Raw genomic sequence first — 22,817 nt, 5'->3', positions numbered from 1 at the left:
TTGGTCCACTTGGCGGCCCCGCCTCTCCTCTTCTTGAGAGAGGGAGAGAACAGTGATGTAAGAGGCGCGCCTGATTGGTCCACTTCGTAGCCCCGCCCCTCCTCTTCTTGAGCGAGGGCGGGAACAGTATTGTAGGAGAGGAACTTGATTGGTCCACTTCGAGACCCCGCCTTCTTTTCTTCCCGGCTTGTAAGTAGAAAGGGACGTCCGATTGGTCTGCTTGAAAGCCCCGCCCCTTTTCTTCTTCGGTAGGGGAACAGTGAAGTGAGGCGAAAGGAGGAGCCTGATCTGAGTCCTCAAAAGTCGCCGCCCCTTTTCAATTTGGGAGGGGGACCTTGAAGTGAGGGGGAAGGAGGAGCCTCATTGGTGGACTGTCAGCCACGCCCCTTTTTCAGCTTGGGATCCAAAAGGGGCGTGGAGTGAATGAGTGAGGGGAAGAAAGGAGGAATTTGATTGGTCTACTTGGAGACGAATGTAAGAGACGAATCCTGATAGGTCCCCCTCCTTTTCCGGGTGTGAAGAGAGGGGGAGAAGGAGGAATCCTGATTGGTCCACTCGGAGACCCCGCCCCCTTTTCAGCTTGGGAGGGGAACAAAAGGCAGAGAGAGCGGGGGAGGGGAAGGGGAGAGACGCCGAAGGAGAAGAAGGAGAAGATTCTGAGGTAAGGCTGGCTTCGAGAATGGCGGGAAGGGAAGGCAAGGGAGACCAAGGAGAGAAGGCAGGCCTCTCCTCAGAGCCCGGGAGAAACCATTTCTGGAAATGGGTGGGGAAGGGGTGCTTCCAATCTCCCTTATTGCTTTCTATAGATCTATTCCTCTGAGGGGATAAACAAGGCCTTGTTTTGGAAAGGCCCCTCTCGCTCCCTCAGAGGGTTCGCCTTCCTGGGTGTCCTATTTCCCCCCCTTTTCCAACAAGTCAGTGGTTCGGTCCGAGGGACGCATGCGCAGTCTCACTCTCCCCCTTTCTCTCACTCTCCCCCTTTTCTCTCTCTCTGAGAGGCAGAGAGAGGGAGAGAGAGAGGGAGGGAGAGGGGCTGCTTCTGATTGGGAGGCCCTTGCTGTGAGTGTGCTTGGGAGGGAGGGAGGGAGGGAGACTGAGAAAGGAATGGAGGGAATGGCTGCTTGCTTTTCTGCAGGTCCATAAAGAGAGGTGTGTCTGAGCTGGGCCAACTTGGGCCCTCCCTCCTGGTGTTTTGGACTTCCAACTGCCACAATTCCTCACAGCCTCAGGCCCCTTCAATTTGGCAAAACCACATATATACACAAACACATATATACACACAAATATATATACACACAATGCATACACACAAATATATATACACACAATGCATACACACAAATATATATATACACACAATACATTCATCTCCCACCATTCCTCACAGCCTCAGGCCCCTTCAATTTGGCAAAACCACATATATACACACAATACATACACACAAATATATATATACACACAATACATTCATCTCCCACCATTCCTCACAGCCTCAGGCCCCTTCAATTTGGCAAAACCACGTATATACACACAATACATACACACAAATATATATATACACACAATACATCCATCTCCCACCATTCCTCACAGCCTCAGGCCCCTTCAATTTGGCAAAACCACATATATACACAAACACACATATGCACAAATATATCCACACACAATGCATACACACAAATATATATACACACAACACACACACACAAATATATATATACACACAATACATTCATCTCCCACCATTCCTCACAGCCGCAGGCCCCTTCATTTTGGCAAAACCACATATATACACAAACACACATATACACAAATATATACACACACAATGCATACACACAAATATATATACACACAATACACACACACAAATATATATATACACACACAATACATTCATCTACCAACATTCCTCACAGCCTCAGGCCCCTTCTATTTGGCAAAACCACATATACACACAAACGCACATATACACAAATATATACACACAATACATTCATCTCTCACCATTCCTCACAGCCTCAGGCCCCTTCAATTTGGCAAAACCACATATATACACACAATACATACACACAAATATATATATACACACAATACATTCATCTCCCACCATTCCTCACAGCCGCAGGCCCCTTCAATTTGGCAAAACCATGTATATACACACAATACATACACACAAATATATATATACACACAATACATTCATCTCCCACAATACATACACACAAATATATGTACACACAAAACACATATACACAAACTGGGTCACAGCAACACATGGCAGGGGAGGGCTAGTATAATATATAATACAAATAATATTATAAGGTCCATAAAGAGAGATGTGTAAGACAGGCCTGGACCAACTTGGGCCCTCCCTCCAGGTGTTTTGGACTTCAACTCCCACAATTCCTCACAGCCTCAGGCCCCTTCAATTTGGCAAAACCACGTATATACACAAACACACATATACACAAATATATATACACACAAATATATATACACAAATATATACACATACAATACATACACACAGATATATACGCACACAATACATACACACAAATATATATACACACAAAACACATATACACAGACTGGGTCACAGCAACGCGTGGCAGGGGAGGGCTAGTATAATATATAATATAATAAGGTCCATAAAGAGAGATGTGTAAGCCAGGCCAGGGCCAACTTGGGCCCTCCCTCCAGGTGTTTTGGACTTCATTTCCCACAATTCCTCACAGCCTCAGGCCCCTTCAGTTGGCCCATGCCTGGTCTCACCCTGTTTGTTTGTGCAAAGAGACAGGATTCTAAAGGGTTGTCTGTCTGTGTGAGAGAGAGATTATGTTTGCTGCAACTTATGATATAGTACAATCTAAAAAAAATAAAAATGTAATGTTAGTTTTAAAAAAAGGTAAAGGTTGTCCCCTGATATCAAGTCCAGTCATAATAATATAGAATCATAGAATCAAAGAGTTGGAAGAGACCTCCGGGGCCATCCAGTCCAACCCCATTCTGCCAAGAAGCAGGAATATGGCATTCAAATCACCCCTGACAAATGGCCATCCAGCTTCTAAAACTTCCAAAGAAGGAGCCTCCACCACACTCCGGGGCAGAGAGTTCCACTGCTGAACGGCTCTCACAGTCAGGAAGTTCTTCCTCATGTTCAGGTGGAATCTCCTCTCTTGTAGTTTGAAGCCATTGTCCCCTTGTGTCCTAGTCTCCAGGGAAGCAGAAAACAAGCTTGCTCCCTCCTCCTCCCTGTGGCTTCCTCTCACATATTTATACATGGCTATCATATCTCCTCTCAGCCTTCTCTTCTTCAGGCTAAACATGCCCAGCTCCTTAAGCCACTCCTCATAGGGCTTGTTCTCCAGACCCTTGATCATTTTAGTCGCCCTTCTAAAATGATCAAGGGTCTGGAGAACAAGCCCTATGATGGGTTCCTGAATATGTACACACAAACGAAAATGCCACTTATACAGAAAGTAAACAGTAATAGAATTCAGCATGCAGTTATATAGACATGTTGTACTGTTCAATTTCACAGTGATATCAAACAATATTATGTAAATTTTAAAGTCTCTTTAAAATAATACCAATGTTGTATCTTCTTACGTTGAGTAGCTTATGGATCAGCCGCCCACGACCGGTTTCAGCCTTACTTCAGCCCTTCTGGTGGACTGAAATTATTATATAAATCAAAATTTTGTTACAATTACATACATATTGAATATCATATACTAGAATACACTTAAAGAAACTTGCTAAGTCTTAATACTTGTTATCACAACAATATTTGTTGAACATATCCATTAAACACCATGTGTTGCAACACATTTAAGATACTTACAATGTTATACACTTGAGAATTTGTGCATCTTAAGAGATACAGATTTTTGCTCAGTGGTATCTAAATCAAAGGAACGAAATGTGGCTATAAACGTTTGAAAATTATAATGTTAAAGATGAATATTCTGTAAAAATATTCAGGGGTTTTACAAAATAAGAGGGTACTCACATGATACTCTGCTGTATGTTGAGTTCTGGCTGCGAATATGAAAGAGGTCTGTGAGTTCCCTCTATTTAAAGGGAGAAGAACTACTTCAGGTAAAAAAGAAAAGAAGAGTCCAGTCATGTCTGACTCTGGTGCTCATCTCCATTTCTAAGCTGAAGATCTGGCGTTGTCAATAGACACCTCCAAGGGTAGGACAAAGAACTCTTGTCTGTTGGAGGAAACCATGAAAAAGAATACAATCTGGCTACCAGTATTAAAAAAATCTAAAATTACAACAGCAAAGCAACAGAGGGAAAACAATCAGGGATATCTAATCACCTCTCAACAAAAGATTGCTCCAGACAATGCTAATCAAGGTGGTCAGTTGAAACATTCACACCTAGCTCCAGCAGACAAGAGTCCTTTGCCCCACGCTGGTCATTCCACAGACATATAAACCCTTTTTCCTAGTTCCAACAGACCTCACTACCTCTGAGGATGCTTGCCATAGATGCAGGCAAAACGTCAGGAGAGAATGCTTCCAGAACATGGCCATATAGCCTGAAAAAAACCTACAACAACCCAATACTAATACTAATAATAACTCTATGTTATTATATACCCTATATGCATATTATTTTTATTAGATGCACCCTAACTCCATATTATTATGCTCCCTAATAATACAGGGTTAGTCAAAATGCATAGGCCAATGTGCCCAGAGGGGAGTCTCTCATTTGGTATTGGGTTTGAGCCTGCCACTTTTGGACTCTCGCTTGCTGAGGTGTTCCAGCGAGTGTCTCTGTGGATCTTAGAAAACTATTTCTTGATTTAAGTCGTTGACATGCTGGCTGATACCCAAACAGGGGATGAGCTGGAGATGTCACTGCCTTGGTCCTTTCACTATTGGTTGCTACTCCCCGGCGGATGTCAGGTGGTGCAATACCGGCTAAACAGTATCATTTATCCAATGGTGTAGGGTGCAGACACCCTGTGATAATGTGGCATGTCTCATTAAGAGCCACATCTACTGTTTTAGTGTGGTGAGATGTGTTCCACACTGGACATCCCAAATAGATTACTGCAATGCACTCTATGTGGGGCTGACTTTGAAGACGGTTCGGAAACTTCAGTTAGTCCAACAAGCGGCAGCCAGATAACTAACTGGAGTGACATACAGGAAGCATACTACCCCCTTGTTATGCCAGCTCCACTGGCTGCCAGTTTGCTACTGGTCACAATTCAAAGTGCTGGCTGCTGGTCCACTTCTGAACTCAATTCAAAGTGCTGGTTTTGACCTATAAAGCTCTATACGGTGTTTGGACAAGTAAGCTTCCTCTATGTCCCATCTCGCAATTTAAGATCATCCAGGAGGTCCTGCTCTCGCTCCTGCGAACACCGCAAATGCACCTGGTGGGGATGAGAGACAGGACCTTCTCAGTTGTGGCCCCCCGCCATTGGAATACACTTCCAATGATCGGCTGTCTTTCAGGAAGAAATTGAAATCATGGTTCTGGGACCAGGCTTTTGGACAGCAGGCATAACTAGCACTTTGGATGTGGAATTTGGCTGGAATGGCAATGCACCTGATGATACTGTGTTTTTACTGTTTTAATTAATGCTCTATTTATTGTTTTTAATTTGTTGTATTATTGTAATTGTTATATATAGCGGCATCGAATTGTTGCCAAGTGTAAGCAATCCTGAGACCCCCTTCGAGGGTAGAAATACTGGAAATAAATAAATAAACAGATGGCCATTCAGTCTCTCCTTAAAATCCTCCTTCCTCTTTATTTACTTACTGTATTTGTAAACAGCCTTTCTCAGCCCGTAGGTGACTCAAGGCGATTACCAGGGCAAAATTCAATGCTTACGATGTCATAAATACAAGTAAAAAATAACATATAATAAAAACGAAACAAATCAATAGAATATAAATGCATAATGTCTCCTTATTAAAAACATTGTCCGGACTCATTGTCTAGTCCAGCGGTCCTCAAACTAAGGCCCGAGGGCTGGATACGGCCCTCCAAGGTCATTTACCTGTCCCTCGCTCAGGGTCAACCTAAGTCTGAAATGACTTGAAATAACAACAACAACAATCCTATTTCATCAGCCAAAAGCAGGCCCACACTTAACATTGAAATACTTATAAGTTTTTTTTTGTTGAAATTGTTCTTTATTTTAATTATTGTGTTGTTTTAAAGAGTTTATTGCACTACAAATAAGATGTGTGCAGTGTGCATAGGAATTCATGGTTTTTTTTTCAAATTATAATCCATCCCTCCAACATTGAGGGACTGTGACTTGGCCCTCTGTTTAAAACGTTTGAGGACCCCTGGTCTAGTTGTAACATTTTCCTGTGTCAATTATTCTGCATTTGCAAATGCTTGTTCAAAAAGTCATGTCTTGATTTTTTTTTCCGGAACGTTAAATGAGAGGGGCCCCGATCTAATATCTATAGGGAGGGCGTTCCACAGCCAAGGAGCCACCACCGAGAAGGCCCTGCCTCTCGTCCCCGTCAAATGTACTTGTGACGAAGGCGGTAACAAGAGCAGGGCCTTCCCAGATGATCTTAAGGTCCTAGTTGGTTCATTTATTTATTTATTTGGGGTTCTTGTACCCCGCCCTTCTCACCCCGAAGGGGACCCAGGGCGGCTTACAGCTGCAAGGCGCACTTAGACGCCTGCTACACAAACAATCATCACAAAAAATATAACAGTACAAATTCCCACAATTCAACATTATCCAATAAAATCAGTAAAATGATAAAGTCAGTAAAAACAATACAAACCTGGATCTTCCTCCTACCCATCAGTGTACAATTAACTCAAAGATCTGTTTTGGTTCCATTTCGACAATCCTGCCGATCTTACACATCTGATTGTCTTATTTGGTTGTCATTGTCTAATTGCCCGGTTGCCCAAAGGCCTGGTTCCACAGCCATGTCTTCACCCTCCTCCTGAAGGAGAGGAGGGTTGGTGCTGTTCTGATTTCCCCCGGGAGTGAATTCCACAGGTGGGGGGCCACCACTGAGAAGGCTCTGCTTCTCGTCCCCACCAGCCTCACTTGTGACAGTGGTGGGGTCGAGAGCAGGGCCTCCCCAGCTGATCTCAAACTCCGAGGTGGGACGTAGAGGGAGATACGTTCGGACAGATACACTGGACCAGAACCATATAGGGTTTTGTAGGTTAAGACCATAGGGAGAGATATGTTCCGACATGTAAGTTGGTCCAGAACTGTTGAGCGCTTTATAGGCTAAAGCCAGTACTTTGAATTGTGCCCGGTAGCAAACTGGCAGCCAGTGGCATCCTTTCACCTTACTTCCCTTGTAGTCTGAGGATGATGGTCCTCCAAGTGTAGTATCCCGGTGGTGGATCCGTAGGTGACTGTGGAGCCCTATTCTTGACCTGCATCTTCTCCCACTGTGAGGGCATCAGTTTCTAGGTGGAAGGCGGTCCCGGTCGGAGTTGGCTTGACGCGCCTTCCTCTTGGCACGTTTCTCTCTTTCGCCCTCCATTCGAGCCTCTTTAAATTCTTCAGCAGTGCTGGTCACAGCTGACCTCCAGCTGGAGCACTCAAGGGCCAGGGCTTCCCCGTTCTCAGTGTCTATGCCGGAGTTTTTGAGGTTGGCTTTGGGAGACGATGGTCGGGCATTTGGACGATATGGCCAGTTCACATCATTGTCAACTCGCAGAGCTCAGGCGTCTTGCCCCAGTTTTTAAGGTTGCTTTGGGAGACTGTGGTCAGGTATGTGGATGACATGGCTGATCCACATCATTGTCAACTCGCAGAGCTCAGGTGACGCTGATGGAATTGATCTAGGAGTTGCATGTGACGCCTGTAGACATTCCAAGTTTCGCAGGCATATAGCAGGGTTGGGAGGACAATACCTTTATAAGCAAGCACCTTGGTATCCCTACAGATGTCCCGATCCTCAAACACTCTCTGCTTCATTCGGAGAAATGCTGCACCCGCAGAGCTCAGGTGGTGTTGAATTTCAGTGTCATTGTTGACTTTTGTGGAGCAAACTGCCATCCAGTGGCATTCTATGGCTATCATGTCTCCTGTATCTGTGCTCTGTGTGTCTGTACTCTTCGTGTGTGTGTGTGTGTGTGTGAGAGAGAGAGAGAGAGAGAGAAAGAGAAAGAGAAAGCCAAAGGGTGTGTGTGTGTATGTGTGTGGGGGTAATCATATGGAAGAACACATACACACACAGGTGTTTTTGCAGGGCCAGAAAGGGGTGTGTGTGTGTTTTCTTGATGTGCATTTGATTTCGTGTGTATGTGTGATAGAGTGAGTCAGAAAAAGAGAGAGGGAGATAGATCTTTGTTCCTGCTGGTCCAGAAATGGGTGTGTGTACTCTTCCTGTGTATTTGTGTGTGTGTGAGAGAGAAAGAAAAATCCAAAGGGTGGGGAGGGGGATTCAGAAGGAGAACACACACAGAGGAGGGGAGAGAAAGGAATCTGCTGCTTCTTACAAGACCAGAAAGGGGTGTGTATGTGCTCTTGCTTTGCAATTGTGTGTGTGTGTGTGTGTTTGTGTGACAAAGAGAGAGAGAAAGCAAGCAAAGAAAGGGATGGGGGAAGAGAGAGAGATTCAAGAGGGACATGTTAAGGGAGGAAAAAAGAGACTATTTGTGTTTGCAAGGCTAGAAAGAACTCTGCCTATCTGTCTGTGTGTTCTTGCTGTGTATTTGTGTATTATGAGAGAGAGAGAAGCACTAAAGAGAGGCTGAGGAGGGGAAAGAGAGATCCAGAGGGAGGGACACACATACACACACACACACATTCAGAGAGAGGGGGAGGAGAGACAGAGGAAGCCAAAGAGAGGAAGGAGATTGGAAAATGGAGAGGGGGAGAGAGACTGAAGGAGGGACACACATACACACACACAAAGGGAGAGGGAGGGAGGGAGGGAGGGAGAGAGAAATGATTGCTTTTTCCTGCACAACCAGAAGGGGAAGGGATGATGTGTGAGAGTGTGTATAGGAGAGAAGAAGCAAGGAAGGAGAGGCTGGCTGAAAGAGGGAGGGAGAAAGAGAGAAAGAGGGAGGGTGGAAGAAGCAGGCAGACATGCACAATGAGAGAGACACTGGCCCCATCTACACTGACCATTTAATGCAGTTTGACGGGGCTAGACAATAAGTGTACACCAAAGAGCAAGAAATAAATAAAATTATTGTTGTTGTTTCCAGGTAGATTGATGTCATGGAGGAGGGGATAGCAAACTGGTAGGTGAACTCTCAGACTATTATGTCAGTCTGGTTCTCACTGGCTCTGTTGTTTACTAGGTCTATTGTATCCTAGGTAGTCTGGGAGTCAGCTGCATTATGGTCACTACTGACCAAAAGGTCATGAGTACAAAGTCAGCCCAGGTTGGAGTGAGCTTCCGACCAATTTGTGTAGCTTGCTGTCGACCTTTGCAGTCCGAAAGACAGCTGCATCTGTCAAGTAGGAAATTTGGGGACTGCTTATGCAGGGAGGCTAATTTACGATGCCATAAAAATCTCCCAACAAGTATGCAAAGAATGAGGAAGTACTTCATCAGTGTCACAAATGGATGGTGAAGTGACAGCTCCCCTGGTGGCCAGAATACCCTCATGAAAAACCTGGAATGTTTAATAGCCTCTGTGTGTCTATATATGTGTATATATATGTGTGTCTATGGCATTGAATGTTTGCCATGTATATGCACATTGTAATCCGCCCTGTGTTGTTGAAAGCTTTCATGCAGGCTCTTTCTATGGAGGCTTTTAAGCAGAGGATGGGTGATCATCTGTTGGGGTGCTTTGAACACAGTTGTCCTGCCTCTTGGCACGGGGTTGGACTGGATGGCCCACAAGGTCTCTTCCAACTCTAAGATTCTATTATTATTATTATTTATTATTATTTTAAAACTTTATTTATACCTCACCACCATCTCCCCTCAGGGTCTTGAGGCGGCTGACACAACGAATATAATAAACAAATGAAATACATACAGCAAGATAACACATCGAATAAAATTTAAATAGTATATCACAATAAAAACAAACCCATAAAAAAAGGAAAATTAACATAGTTAATTAGCACTTGGCCACGGTGGTCCACGCTCTTGTTACATCTAGGATAGACTACTGCAACACACTCTACGTGGGGATGCCTTTGAAGACTGCTCGGAAGCTTCAGCTAGTCCAACGAGAGGCAGCCAGGTTAATAACTGGGGCGGCATACAGGAAGCATACAACTCACATGTTACGCCAGTTCCACTGGCTGTCAGTTTGCTACTGGCCACAATTTAAAGTGCTGGCTTTGGCCTATCAAGCCCTAAACGGCCCCGGTCCAATTTACCTGTCCGAACGCATCTCCACCTATGAACCATCGCGGAGATTAAGATCCTCTGGGGGAGGCCTTGCTTTCTGCCCCACCATTGTCACAGGCGCAATTGGTGGGGATGAGAGACAGGGCCTTCTCGGTGATTGCTCCCCGGCCATGGAACTCCCTTCCTGGTGTGATCAGGTTGGCCGCCTCTCTTCTGTCCTTTAGAAGGATGGTCAAAACCTGGCTGTGGGACCAAGCTTTCGAGACGGGGCAATAAAGCAGCAATAGGAAAGATTACCATGCCAATTAGATTTGACATGGATAACTAGGATGTTTTTAAATGGTGTATTTTAATATTTTGATAAAATGTTTTTAATGTTTATGTATGTATATATGAATTTGTGTCCCGGCACTGAATGTTTGCCGTATATATGCTGTGCTCCACCCTAAGTCCTCTTTGGGATGAGAAGGGCGGAATATAAATGTTTTAAAATAAATAAAGTAACATCAGGTATGAAGTGAAATAACGATTACGGACAAGGAGTAAGTCAAGATGGGCTAGACACAGAATAAAAACAGGGGACATAGGGCAGGATAGGAAACTGGAGATAATTATCTGGTGGTAGGTACAGGAGGGACAAACTGTGGGGCTTAATTATATTTCTATGGCTGGAATTACTGTGTTGCTGTAATTTTTCCGGGCTGTCTGGCCATGTTCCAGAAGTATTCTCTCCTGACATTTCACCTGCATCTATGGCAGGCATCCCCAGAGGTTGTGAGGTCTGTTGGAAACCAGGAAAACGGGGTCCACATATCTGTGGGATGTTCTAAAATCTACAGACTCACTAAGAAAATTCAACAAATGCCCTGTTCAACAAAGGACAAAGAGGGATCCTCTCACCTCTGCCGAAGCCTACCGTATAACATGCAGCTGTGGACAAATCTACATAGGGACCTCCCAACGCAGCATTGCCCAAGCACAAACCAAGGAACATGAATGCAGGCTACTTCAGCCATGGAATCGTTCCAGGAGTTGCATGTGACGTCTGTAGACAGTCCACGTTTCGCAGGCATATAGCAGGGTTGGGAGGACAATAGCTTTACTGACAAGCACCTTGGTCTCCCTACAGATGTCCCGGTTCTCAAACACCCTCTGCTTTATTCGGAAAAATGCTGCACTCGCAGAGCTCAGGCAGTGTTGTATTTCGGTGTCGATGTTGGATTTGGTGCAGAGGTGGCTGCCAAGGGAGTGGGAATGGTCCACATTTTCTAATGTTACACCATTAAGCTGTATCTGTGGCATTGGAGAGGGATTGGCTGGTGACTGCTGGAAGAGCACTTTGGTTTTCTCGACTAATAATATTACAGTATAATGTTATAGTGCAATGTAATATATAATATTAATATTGTGCTATGGAAATAATATATTGTATTTTTATTTGTAAGCTGCTGTGAGTCCCCTTTGGGGTGAGAAGGGCGGCATATAAATGTCGTAAATAACGAGAGACAGGGCCTTTTCGGTGGTGGCCCCTCAGCTATGAAACGCCCTTCCTAGGGAGATCAGATTGGCTTTTTCACTCCTAGCATTTCGGAAGAATCTTAAGACATGGCTATTTGAGTAGGTATTCGCAAATACTGAGTAACGAACATAAGAATGGAAAAACTACATGACGGGACTGGACATTGTTTTAATGAGTATCTATTGAATTATGTTTTATTATAGTGTTATGATTTTATTGTTGTTGACGTTTTATACTGTATATTGTAAATTGTGTTTTTGGTGGCATTGAATTTTTCCTTGTAAACCACCTTAAGTCGCCTGAAGGCTGAGAGGGGTGGTATACAAATATATTAAATAAGTAAATAAATAAACAACCCAGCCATAGACAACTCCATGAGGTCTCCTTAAGTCCACATGTATGTGACTTGAAGGCACATACACATACAAAGAGAATAAAAAGTAAATACAAATAAGCCTTGAAGTGCCCTTAATGACTAGCCAGTGTTATGTTAACCAAAGTGTTTGTGGATGGCAGGCCACTTCTTTAGAACCATGGATGGGGATGTTGTTGTTCTTTGTGCCGTACTCTACTAAAACAGTAGAATCAACAGTCCCCCTAAGGGCATGCTCTCAGAGTAGATGGGTAGTTATAGAAATGCAAAACCTACCACTTGTTCAATGTGTCTAGAAGGATTTTCATGACTGAAATCACTGGGTTGCTCTTACTGCCTATTACAAGGAAAACCAGCTGGTTCCTAATCCATCTAAAACACAGACGTGTGCCTTTCACCTTAAGAACAGACAAGCATCCCGAGCTCTGAGGATTATTACCTGGGAAGGAATCCCACTGGAGCATTGCAGCGCACCCAAATACCTGAGAGTCCCCCTGGACCATGCTCTGACCTACAAGAAGCACTGCCTGAACATCAAGCAAAAAGTGGGCGCTGGAAACAATATCATACGAAAGCTGACTGGCACAACCTGGAGATCACAACCAGACACAGTGAAGACATCTGCCCTTACGCTATGCTACTCTGCTGCTGAGTAGGCATGCCCAGTGTGGAACACATCTCACCACACTAAAACAGTGGATGTGGCTCTTAATGAGACACGCCGCATTATCACGGGGTGCCTGCGCCCTACACCACTGGAGAAAGTACACTGTTTAGCCGGTATTGCACCACCTGACATCTGCTGGGAAGTAGCAGCCAATAGTGAAAGGACCAAGGCAGAGACATCTCCAGCTCATCCCCTGTTTGGGTATCAGCCAGCATGTCAACAACTTAAATCAAGAAATAGTTTTCTAAGATCTACAGAGACACTTGCTGGAACACCTCAGCAAGCGAGAGTCCAAAAGTGGCAGGCTCAAACCCAGAACCTCAATCAATGGCTGATACCCAATGAGAGACTCCCCCCTGGGCACACAGAGGACTGGGCGACTTGGAAGGCGCTGAACAGACTGCGCTCTGGCACCACGAGATGCAGAGCCAAACTTAGGAAATGGGGCCACAAAGTGGAGTCTATGACATGCGAGTGTGGAGAAGAGCAAACCACTGACCACCTGCTGCAATGCACCCTGAGCCCTGCCACATGCACAAGCGAGGACCTTCTTGCGGCAACACCAGAGGCACTCCAAGTGGCCAGATACTGGTCAAAGGACATTTAATAAAATACAAATGCAAATTTTGTGTTTTGTTTGTTTGTCTGTCTGTTTTTTAATGCATTACAACTGTTTTGGTTCGCTCCAGACATGATAAATAAATAACTGGGTTGCTATGAGTTTTCCAGGCTGTGTGGCCATGGTCCAGAAGCATTCTCTCCTGACATTCCACTCACATCTATGGCAGGCATCCTTGGGGGTTGAGGGGTGTGTTGTAAACTAGGCAAATGAGTTTTATATATCTCTGGAATTATGCCTAGGGTGGAAAAAAGAACTCTTGTCTGCTTGAGACGTGAGAATGTTGCAAATGGTTTAGCATTTAATGGCCTTGCAGCTTCAAAGCCTGGAGGAATCCTTTGTTGGGAGGTGTTAGCTGGCCCTGATTGATTCTTCTCTGGAATCCCCTTGCTTTTTGGGTGTTGTTCTCTATTAACTGTCCTACCACTCCCACTTGTTGCTCCCTCACCTTGCTAGGACGTTCTGCATTTCTCTGATAGTCCACATTTCCCTCTTCCCCGCGTATTTTATCTAGGCCAAACTCACATGGATTTAAAGAAGCGCCTCATAGTCTGCAAAACCCTGTGCTGAATTAAATATTTAAGAGGGCTGGATGACTACTTTTTCTTTGTGGCTTTATATTGAAAATTACTACAGTGCAGGGAAGCGATTCTGTCTTTGGTGTCATTGAGGAGACCTTTGAAAGACTGATTCCAATCTTGATTTTTCCCAGCCTTGTTCCTTTTGTCTGTTTTTCTCTCTGTCTATGCTGATCAGAAAAAGTCAGAAAGAGAAATGTGTGACATTGCTTAATCTAGTACTTTTAAAATTAAAACCATTTTCCAGCTGGTACGCGTCAAGTAACTTACCCTAATAGGGACAATGTTGTTGTTCATTCGTTCAGTCATCTCCGACTCTTCGTGACCTCATGGACCAGCCCACGCCAGAGCTCCCTGTTGGCCGTTACCACCCCCAGCTCCTTCAAGGTCAGCCCAGTCGCTTCAAGGATGCCATCCATCCATCTTGCCCTTGGTCGGCCCCTCTTCCTTTTGCCTTCCACTTTCCCCAGCATCATTCCCTTCTCTAGGCTTTGCTGTCTCCTCATGATGTGGCCAAAGGACTTCCACTTTGTCTCTAGTATCCTTCCCTCCAATGAGCAGCCGGGCTTTATTTCCTGGAGGATGGACTGGTTGGATCTTCTCGCAGTCCAAGGCACTCTCAGAACTTTCCTCCAACACCACAGCTCAAAAGCATCGATCTTCCTTCGCTCAGCCTTCACTCAGGTCCAGCTCTCACATCCGGAGGTGACTACAGGGAAGACCATGGCTTTGACTAGGCAATGGATCTTGGTTGCCAGTCTGATGTCTCTATTCTTTACTATTTTATTGAGACTGGACATTGCTCTCCTCCCAAGAAGGAAGCGTCTCCTGATTTCCTGGCTACAGTCTTCATCTGCAGTAATCTTTGCACCTAGAAATACAAAGTCTGTCACGGCCTCCACGTTTTCTCCCTCTAAATAGAGACAATACTGTGGGAGAAGGGGAGCAATGAGGAAGCACAATAAACAAGGTTAATTGGTAATTTTTACATGTTATGTAATTCGTTTTGAGGGGTCCTCAAATTAAGGCCCGTGGGCCAGATATGGCCCTCCAAGGTCATTTACCCGGCCCTCACTCAGAATCAACCTAAGTCTGAAACACCTTGAAAGCACACAACAACAACAACAACAATCCTATCTCATCAGCCAAAAGCAGGCCTACACTTCCCATTGATATACTAATAAGTTTATATTTGTTTAAATTTTCTCCATTTTAATTATTGTATTGTTTTAAAGTGTTTTTTGCACTACAAATAAGATATGTGCAGTGTACATAGGAATTTACTCATATTTTTTTCAAATTATAATCCGGCCCTCCAACAGTTTGAGGGACTGTGACCTGGCCCTCGGTTTAAAAAGTTTGATGACCCCTGTGTTGGAGTGACCACTGAAAAGAAGTAGAAATCAAAATACACTCAGCCAGAATATCGTAATGGATTTCACTGTCTTGCCTTTCTTTTAGATGCATCCAAGTGGTATCGAAGAGAGGACTGTGGCCGTTGCCACTCCCACGAAACAGTGAGGAAAACTACACTGGCTGAAATTCCTTCTGTAAACTACTTCAGGTAAAGAAGCTTAGTTATCTTTGTTCCTAGCCACAAATAATAATAATAATAATAATAATAATAATAATAATACGGATTGAAGAGAAACAACTGGAAAAGCTGACACAATATGAGGATTTAAAGATCGAACTACTGTATATATTTGAGTATAAGCCTAGTTTTTCAGCCCTTTTTGAGGCTGAAAAAGTCCCCCTCAGCTTATGCTCGAGTCAAGGTTATATTCCATTTATGATTTTACTCTATTATTATTATTACATTTATTATTTTACTCTGTTTATTGTTATTACATTCATTATTTTACGATATTATTACTAGTATTGCTACATTTCCATTATTATTATTGCATTTATTATTTTACTCTCTTTATTATTATTGGAAGGATAAGTAAGCACATTTACATTGAAGAAGGTTGGAATAATGGTTTAATTAGAGTTGGGCAGTCTTATCTTAAATTACAGTTTTATATAAATATTTAATCTACTGATGCCTCAATTAATGTAATATTATTGGTATCTATTTTTATTTTGAAACTAGCCATCCCCTGCATGCGTTGCTGTGACTCACTCTGGTGGTCCACATGGGGGTTCTGTGTGGGAGGTTTGACCCAATTCTATTGTTGGTGGGGTTCAGAATGCTCTGTGATTGTAGGTGAACTACAAATCCCAGCAACTACAACTCCCAAATGTCAAGATTCTATTTTCCCCAAACTCCACCAGTGTTCACATTTGGGCATATTGAGTATTTATGTAAAGTTTGGTCCAGATCCATCATTGTTTGAGTCAACAGTGCTCTCTGGATGTAGGTGAACTACAACTCCAAAACCAAAGGACACTGCCCACCTAACCCTTCCAGTATTTTCTGTTGGTCATGGGAGAACTGTGTGCCAAGTTTGGTTCAATTCCATCGTTGGTTGGGTTCAGAATCCTCTTTGATTGTAGGTGAACTATAAATCTCAGAAACTACAATTCCCAAATGACAAAATCATTTTTTTAGTGAAGGACATACATTGGACTGTTAGGTGCCTTGTGTCCAAATTTGGTGTCAGTTCGTCCAGTGGTTTTTGAGTTCTGTTAATCCCACAAACAAACATTACATTTTTATTTATATAGACTAGTTGTACCCGCCACGCGTTGCTGTGGCCAACCCTCCCTCCCTCTTTCTCCCCTTCTTTCTTTCTCTCCTTCCTTTCCTCTTTTTCTTTTCCTCCTTCTTTCTTCCTTCTCTACCTGTGTCTTTCCTCACTTCCTTTGCTCTTTGGTTCCATCCTTCCCTCCCCCTTTTTCTCTTTCATTCCTTCTTTACTTCCTTCCTTCTCTACCTTTCTTTCTTTCTTTCTTTCCTTCCCTCCCTCTTTCTCTCTTTTTTCCTTCTCTCCTTCCTTCTCTACCTTTCTTTCTTTCCTTCTCTCCCTCTTTCTCTTTCTTCCTTCGCTCCTTCCTTCCCTCTCTCTTTCCTTCCTTATTTCACTTTTTTATTTCCTTCTCTCCTTTCTTCCTTCTCTACCTTTCTTTCTTTCCTTCTTCCCTTCCCTCCCTCTTTCTTTCTTCCTTCTCTCCTTCCTTCCCTCTTTCCTGCCTTCTTTCACTTTTGTATTTCCTTCTCTCCTTCCCTCCTTTTCCCCCTCTTTCTCTCCTTCCTTCTTTCCTTCCTTTCTTGCCCCTTTCTATGTATATATGTTTTATGTGTGTATATATTTCTGTATATATGTGTGTTTGTGTATATATGTGGTTTTGCACATGCATTGTAATGCATTTTTTTTTTGTATTTTAGCTTTTTACGTCTCATCCACTGCATTTTCCAGTGTTTTTAGTAGTGATGGTCACTCGTTGGCCGGAGAAGTGTCTTGTGTCCAAATTTGGTGTCAATTCATCCAGTGTTTTTTGAGTTATGTTAATCCCACAAATGAACATTATATTTTTATTTATATAGATTTACCTTTAGATGCTGCATTTCCCATCCTCGGCTTATACTCAAGTCAATATGTTTTCCCAGTTTTTTGTGATAAAATTAGCTACCTCAGCTTATATTCGGGTCGGCTTATACTTGAGTATATACGGTACTAGTTTGTGCATTTTGGAACTGCACAGGCTACAGCCAAAATAAATAAGGCATGCTAACCATACTCCTGTCTCTTATAAACAGGCCTAGCCCTGCAACATGGAGCCTCGGCAGCTGGTGCCTTTGCAGCCCGAGCCGAGCTTTCTCCGCGACGCCAAGCAGAACATGGCTGAGCTCTCCCTGTGGACGGTGGTGGCCGCCATCCAAGCCGTGGAGAGGAAAGTGGATTCTCACGCCACGCGGCTGCTGAACCTGGAGCGCAGGATGATGACGAACGAGAAGAAGTACGTGGACTGCGAAAACGCAGTGGTGGACTTTGGCAACCAGATGGAGTGCAAGTTGACCGCTCTGGGGACCCTGATCCAGGAGTACGGGTTGCTGCAGAGGCGGCTGGAGAACATGGAGAACCTGCTGAAGAATCAGAACTTCTGGATTCTGAGGCTCCCGCCAGGCGCCAAAGGAGAAACGCCCAAGGTAAGATCGCTATGAGACTTTCGGGCTTTGTTTTGGTTGGGCTTTGTGGTGGCGTCACATAAGGAAGTCAAAACTTACTCAGCCTACAACAGGCCTGGGCCAACTTGGGCCCCCTCTCCAGGTATTTCCCACAATTCCTAACAGCCTCAGGTGTGGGAGTGAGCTTTGCTACCAACTGCGATAGAAAAGGAAGGGATACTTTCCAGGGAATAAACAGCAAGTGTCCTGTCTGCACTTGACTGTAATTTACCGAATTACCAGTTACCGAATTTTCTGCCCGTGTTTATATGGCCAGCATTTCATAATGGCAGAATTAGGAAGCCTGTAAAGTCTTGTGCTGTGTTAATGCTCATATAAGTGTTTAGATAATGCAACAGCACTCCATGCAGTCATGCTGGCCCCATGACCTTGGAGGTGTCTATGGACAACTCCAGCTCTTCGGCTTAGAAATGGAGGTGAGCACCAGAGTCCCAGAGTCAGACACAACTAGACTTAATGTAAACTAAATTTTTTTTAGTGTTTATATCCCCCCCTCCCAAAAAAAATGCCATTTTTGTATTTTTTTAGCATTTTGTGTTGAATTAATTAGCATTCTAGATTACTCTTGTGCAGAGGCAGCCCTAGGTAATTTTCAATGGTAAGCAAACAGTATTTCCCCCCCCCCCCAACTAATCAATATATATATATATATATATATATATATATATATCGTAAAAACGGGGATACTAGACGACTTTTTAGGCATGTAAAACCTTAGAAAATTTTGGGGATCATCTAGTACCCCGGCTATATAATTACGCAAAAGCATAATTAGCGTACCGCCTTGGGCCGCATCTGTTTCCATTGTTTATCTTTCTGGGTATGGCTGGTTTCTTCATGGCAGGGATAAGTATAAAAGTGTGTCTGATTGTTTTATAATCTTTAATATGATTGGATACTGTCTGAAAATTATGATTCATTTGTTTCTCTGGTAAATTATTGAATCCCCTAATTTTAATAATTTTCAGAACTACAACTCAGAACTTACAGATTCCCTAACATTGAATCATGGTAGTTTTAAGTGGTGCCAGACTGCATTCATTCTACAGTGTAGATGCACCTTTTGTGTCATTTGATTGTCAAGAGAGTTTTGCTTTCCAGAGCAACTAGATTACCATATATCCTCGAAGATAAGCCGAGGCACCTAATTTTGCCAAAAAACCTGGGAAAACGTATTGACTCGAGTATAAGCTGAGGGTGGGAATTGTCACCACTACTGGTAAATTTCAAAATAAAAATAGATAAAATTACATTAATTGAGGTATCAGTAGGTTCTATATTTTGAATATTTACAAAGCTGTAATTTAAGATAAGACTGTCCAACTCTGATTAAATCATTATTCTAACCTTCAATGTAAATGTGCTTATGTATCCTTCCAATAATAATAGATTAAAATAATAAATGTAATAGAAATAATAATAATAGAATAAAATAATGAAAATGTAATAATAACAATAATAATAGAGTAAAGGAGCTGGGGGTGATGACGGCCGACAGGGAGCTCTGGTATGGACTGGTCCATGAGGTCACGAAGAGTCAGAAACGACTGAACGAATGAACAACAACAACAATAGAGTAAAATAATAACTATAATAATAACAATAATAATAATAAATAGTAAAATAATAATAGAGTAAAATAATGTAAATGTAATACAGTAATTAATAATAATAATAATAATAATAACAACAACCTTAACTTGCATATAAGCCAAACAGGGCTTTTCCAACCTGAAAAAAGGGCTGAAAAACTCAGCGTATACTTGGGTATACTTGCCAACCAAGGGCAAGATGGATGGATGGCATCCTTGAAGTGACTGGACTGACCTTGAAGGAGCTGGGGGTGGTGACGGCCGACAGGGAGCTCTGGCGTGGGCTGGTCCATGAGGTCACGAAGAGTCTGAGACGACTGAATGAATGAGCAACAATAACTTGAGTATATACAGTAGTTAATGCTATGCAGACAGGTTTGTCTAGGATTTAGATATTCTTGAAAAGTGTATTAAGGTGTTGTTAATGACAGACCTATCCTGCAGAGAAAAGAGCCATTTATCAGGAGTACCTGAAGGTTACTAAACATACAAGCACCAGAAGTATTGCTAGAAAGTACAAACAAAAGTCCAGTTTTTTCTTATGGAACACAGTTTGATAAACGATGGCAGCAGATGATTGGCGGTCAAGTGTTAAAAACTGATGCAGGTTACGTTATAAAGCTCAGCAGTAATGCAAAGGTTGTTGTTCTCTAATGCAGTCATGTTCTGGAAGCTTTTACCAGTGTTGATGGCCCAGATATTCTGGTTAAGGGTGTCTCCAGATGAGGAAAGTCCATCAGTTTGGGTCCTGTCCTTACCAAAGTTCAAAGGACAGTGCTTTGTATTCCAGCCTTTTGCATGTAGGCTTCTGGGTGGTTGTCGAAGTGTTGGACTGCAGAGGCCTATAAGTATCTCAGCCCCTCTTGAGCACTCTCAATCCTTACCTTTTTCTGCTGTGGCTGATGAAATAGGGCCTTTGTGTTGGGGTTCAGCCTGAGTTTGAACTTGAACCTGATTCTCTGTTTGTTCCTCCTGATGCTAATGAAAATATATTTACTGATGCTAATGAAAATGTACCTCTTGATGCCAATGCTCCTGAAATTAGTGAGGAAGAAACTGCTGTAGGTTTGGAAAATGAAAGTACCAGTGTTCATGAGAATGTTTCAGAGGGAAGCCATGACCTTTCACTCCCTTCTGCACCTGGGAACCTTAATGAGAACAGAAGGGGCCAGATCTGGCAAGACAGAAGTAAATCACTCAGCTTGCGATGGTCTTCCGGATTAAAAGAAATACAAACAACGGCTTCAAAGCAGAGGGGTGGTTCACGGAACCAATTCTTCGGCTTTAAGTGCCTTCCGCCGGGCTGACTTTCTCAGTTCAGGCATCATTTCAGATTGATGAAGACCTTGGCAGTTCTCCCGGTTTTCCTGGCCATTGTCTTGAAAGATTTCTAGCATATCAAGTACAGTTAGTGGATTGCTAACAGGTTCCAGTATTTTACAGTGTGGCTTTGGGTTTTGTTTTTGTCCATTTAAATTCATGTTTGCTGATTTTGCTGTGGCTTTTGACTTGCATTTTTCCTTTATTTTGTAACCATTTTTCTTCAATAAAAAAGGATTGTTTTTCACAGTCAAGTGTAGTGGATAGTTATCTTAGGGCCTTGTTTCCTGCTCTGGATTGCAACACTTTGTTCCATTATGGAGGGGTGGGCTGAGGTGGAAGCTGTTGCTTTTAAGCGTGGAAGGGGTCTCGGCACCAGGAATTTGCCTGAGCAGGCTGTGGCTGTTGTGCTTGCAGGTGCCTGTGACCTTTGAGGACAACTCGGCCTACTTCTCTGAGCAGGAGTGGGGCAACCTGGAGGAGTGGCAGAAGGAGCTCTACAAGAACGTGATGAAGAGCAACTACGAGTCCTTGGTCTCACTGGGTAAAGACTGGGTTTTGCTCTTTTTTTCCATCCAGAAACTCACTTTGATGTCACTCCCAAGAGATGATGATCTAATGCTGTTCTAATGATTTAGGTCAGGGATGGGAGAAGTGTGGTTGTCGTAATATTCTCCAACTCAAGTCTTCCCATGTACTTAAAAATCCCCACCTGGAATATCATCCAAGCTAAAACCATGGCCAGTTGGATTGATTTTATTTCCTGCATCCATTCACTGAATTTGTTTATGTTTTTCTCTGTTTGGCTCTTACATGCGCTCCTGGTTTGCTGCATGACATGCCATATATGCTATTTATTGTATTTATTTACAGCTTTTATATTCCGCCCTTCTCACCCCGCAGGAGTCTCAGGGCGGATTACAGTGTACACATATATGGCAAACATTCAATGCCAATTTTGACATACAAACATATACAGACATACACAGAGGCTATTTAACTTTTTCTGGCCACCGGGGAGCAGTCGCTTTCATCGTCCATCTGCGACACTGATGAAGCACTTCCGCATTCCCCGCATGCTTCCCCGGAGTCTTCTTTATGGCCTCATAAATCAGTTAATTTAGCCTCCCCACACTTTAAGGTGGTACCTTATTTTCCTACTTGACAGATGCAACTGTCTTTCAGGTTGCAAAGGTCGGCAACAGGCTACACAATTGGTTGGGAACCCACTCCAACCTGGGTTGGCTTCGAACTCATGACCTTTTGGTCAGAGTGATCTTAATGCAGCTGACACTCAGCCTGCTGCGCCACAATCCCGGTGTCACTCCCAAGAGATGATGATCTAATGCTGTTCTAATGATTTAGGTCAGGGATGGGAGAAGTGTGGTTGTCTTAATATTCTCACACTCGAGGCTCCCATGTACTTAAAAATCCCCATCTGGAATATCATCCAAGCTAAAACCATGGCCAGTTGGATTGATTTTATTTCCTGCACCCATTCACTGAATTGTTTATGTTTTTCTCTTTGAGAAGCAGACTGTTTGGCTCTTACATGCGCTCCTGGCTTGCTGCATGACATGCCATATATGCTAGGCCACACAATTGTGAATGGTTGAGATTGAAGAGACTGTGTGAACACTCCACAGATGGGCTTAGAGCAGTGATGGGCAACCTTTTGAGCTTGGTGTGTCAAAATTTGCCAAAAACCTGAGCATA

General features: G+C 43.3%; 1 protein-coding gene across 3 annotated transcripts in view; it reads left to right on the top strand.

Moving 5' to 3' along the window:
- Positions 1-489: 489 nt before the first annotated feature.
- The window catches only part of LOC132779056 (zinc finger protein 777-like), a 55,471-nt gene continuing 33,143 nt past the window's right edge, over positions 490-22,817 (top strand). The window contains exons 1-4 of one of the 3 annotated variants that reach the window (XM_067470418.1): positions 490-661; positions 15,516-15,619; positions 17,772-18,150; positions 21,519-21,645. In XM_067470418.1, coding sequence (XP_067326519.1) covers positions 17,776-18,150; positions 21,519-21,645 — 502 coding nt within the window. In that variant the 5' untranslated portion in view covers positions 490-661; positions 15,516-15,619; positions 17,772-17,775. Of the gene's footprint in view, positions 662-15,515; positions 15,620-17,760; positions 18,151-21,518; positions 21,646-22,817 lie in introns of all 3 variants that reach the window. The other 2 variants (XM_067470417.1, XM_067470419.1) reach the window with 2 other exon arrangements.

This window comes from Anolis sagrei, chromosome 6 (assembly GCF_037176765.1).
Source record: "Anolis sagrei isolate rAnoSag1 chromosome 6, rAnoSag1.mat, whole genome shotgun sequence".
Taxonomy (NCBI): domain Eukaryota; kingdom Metazoa; phylum Chordata; class Lepidosauria; order Squamata; family Dactyloidae; genus Anolis; species Anolis sagrei.
This window is presented reverse-complemented; position numbering and strand designations above follow the sequence as displayed.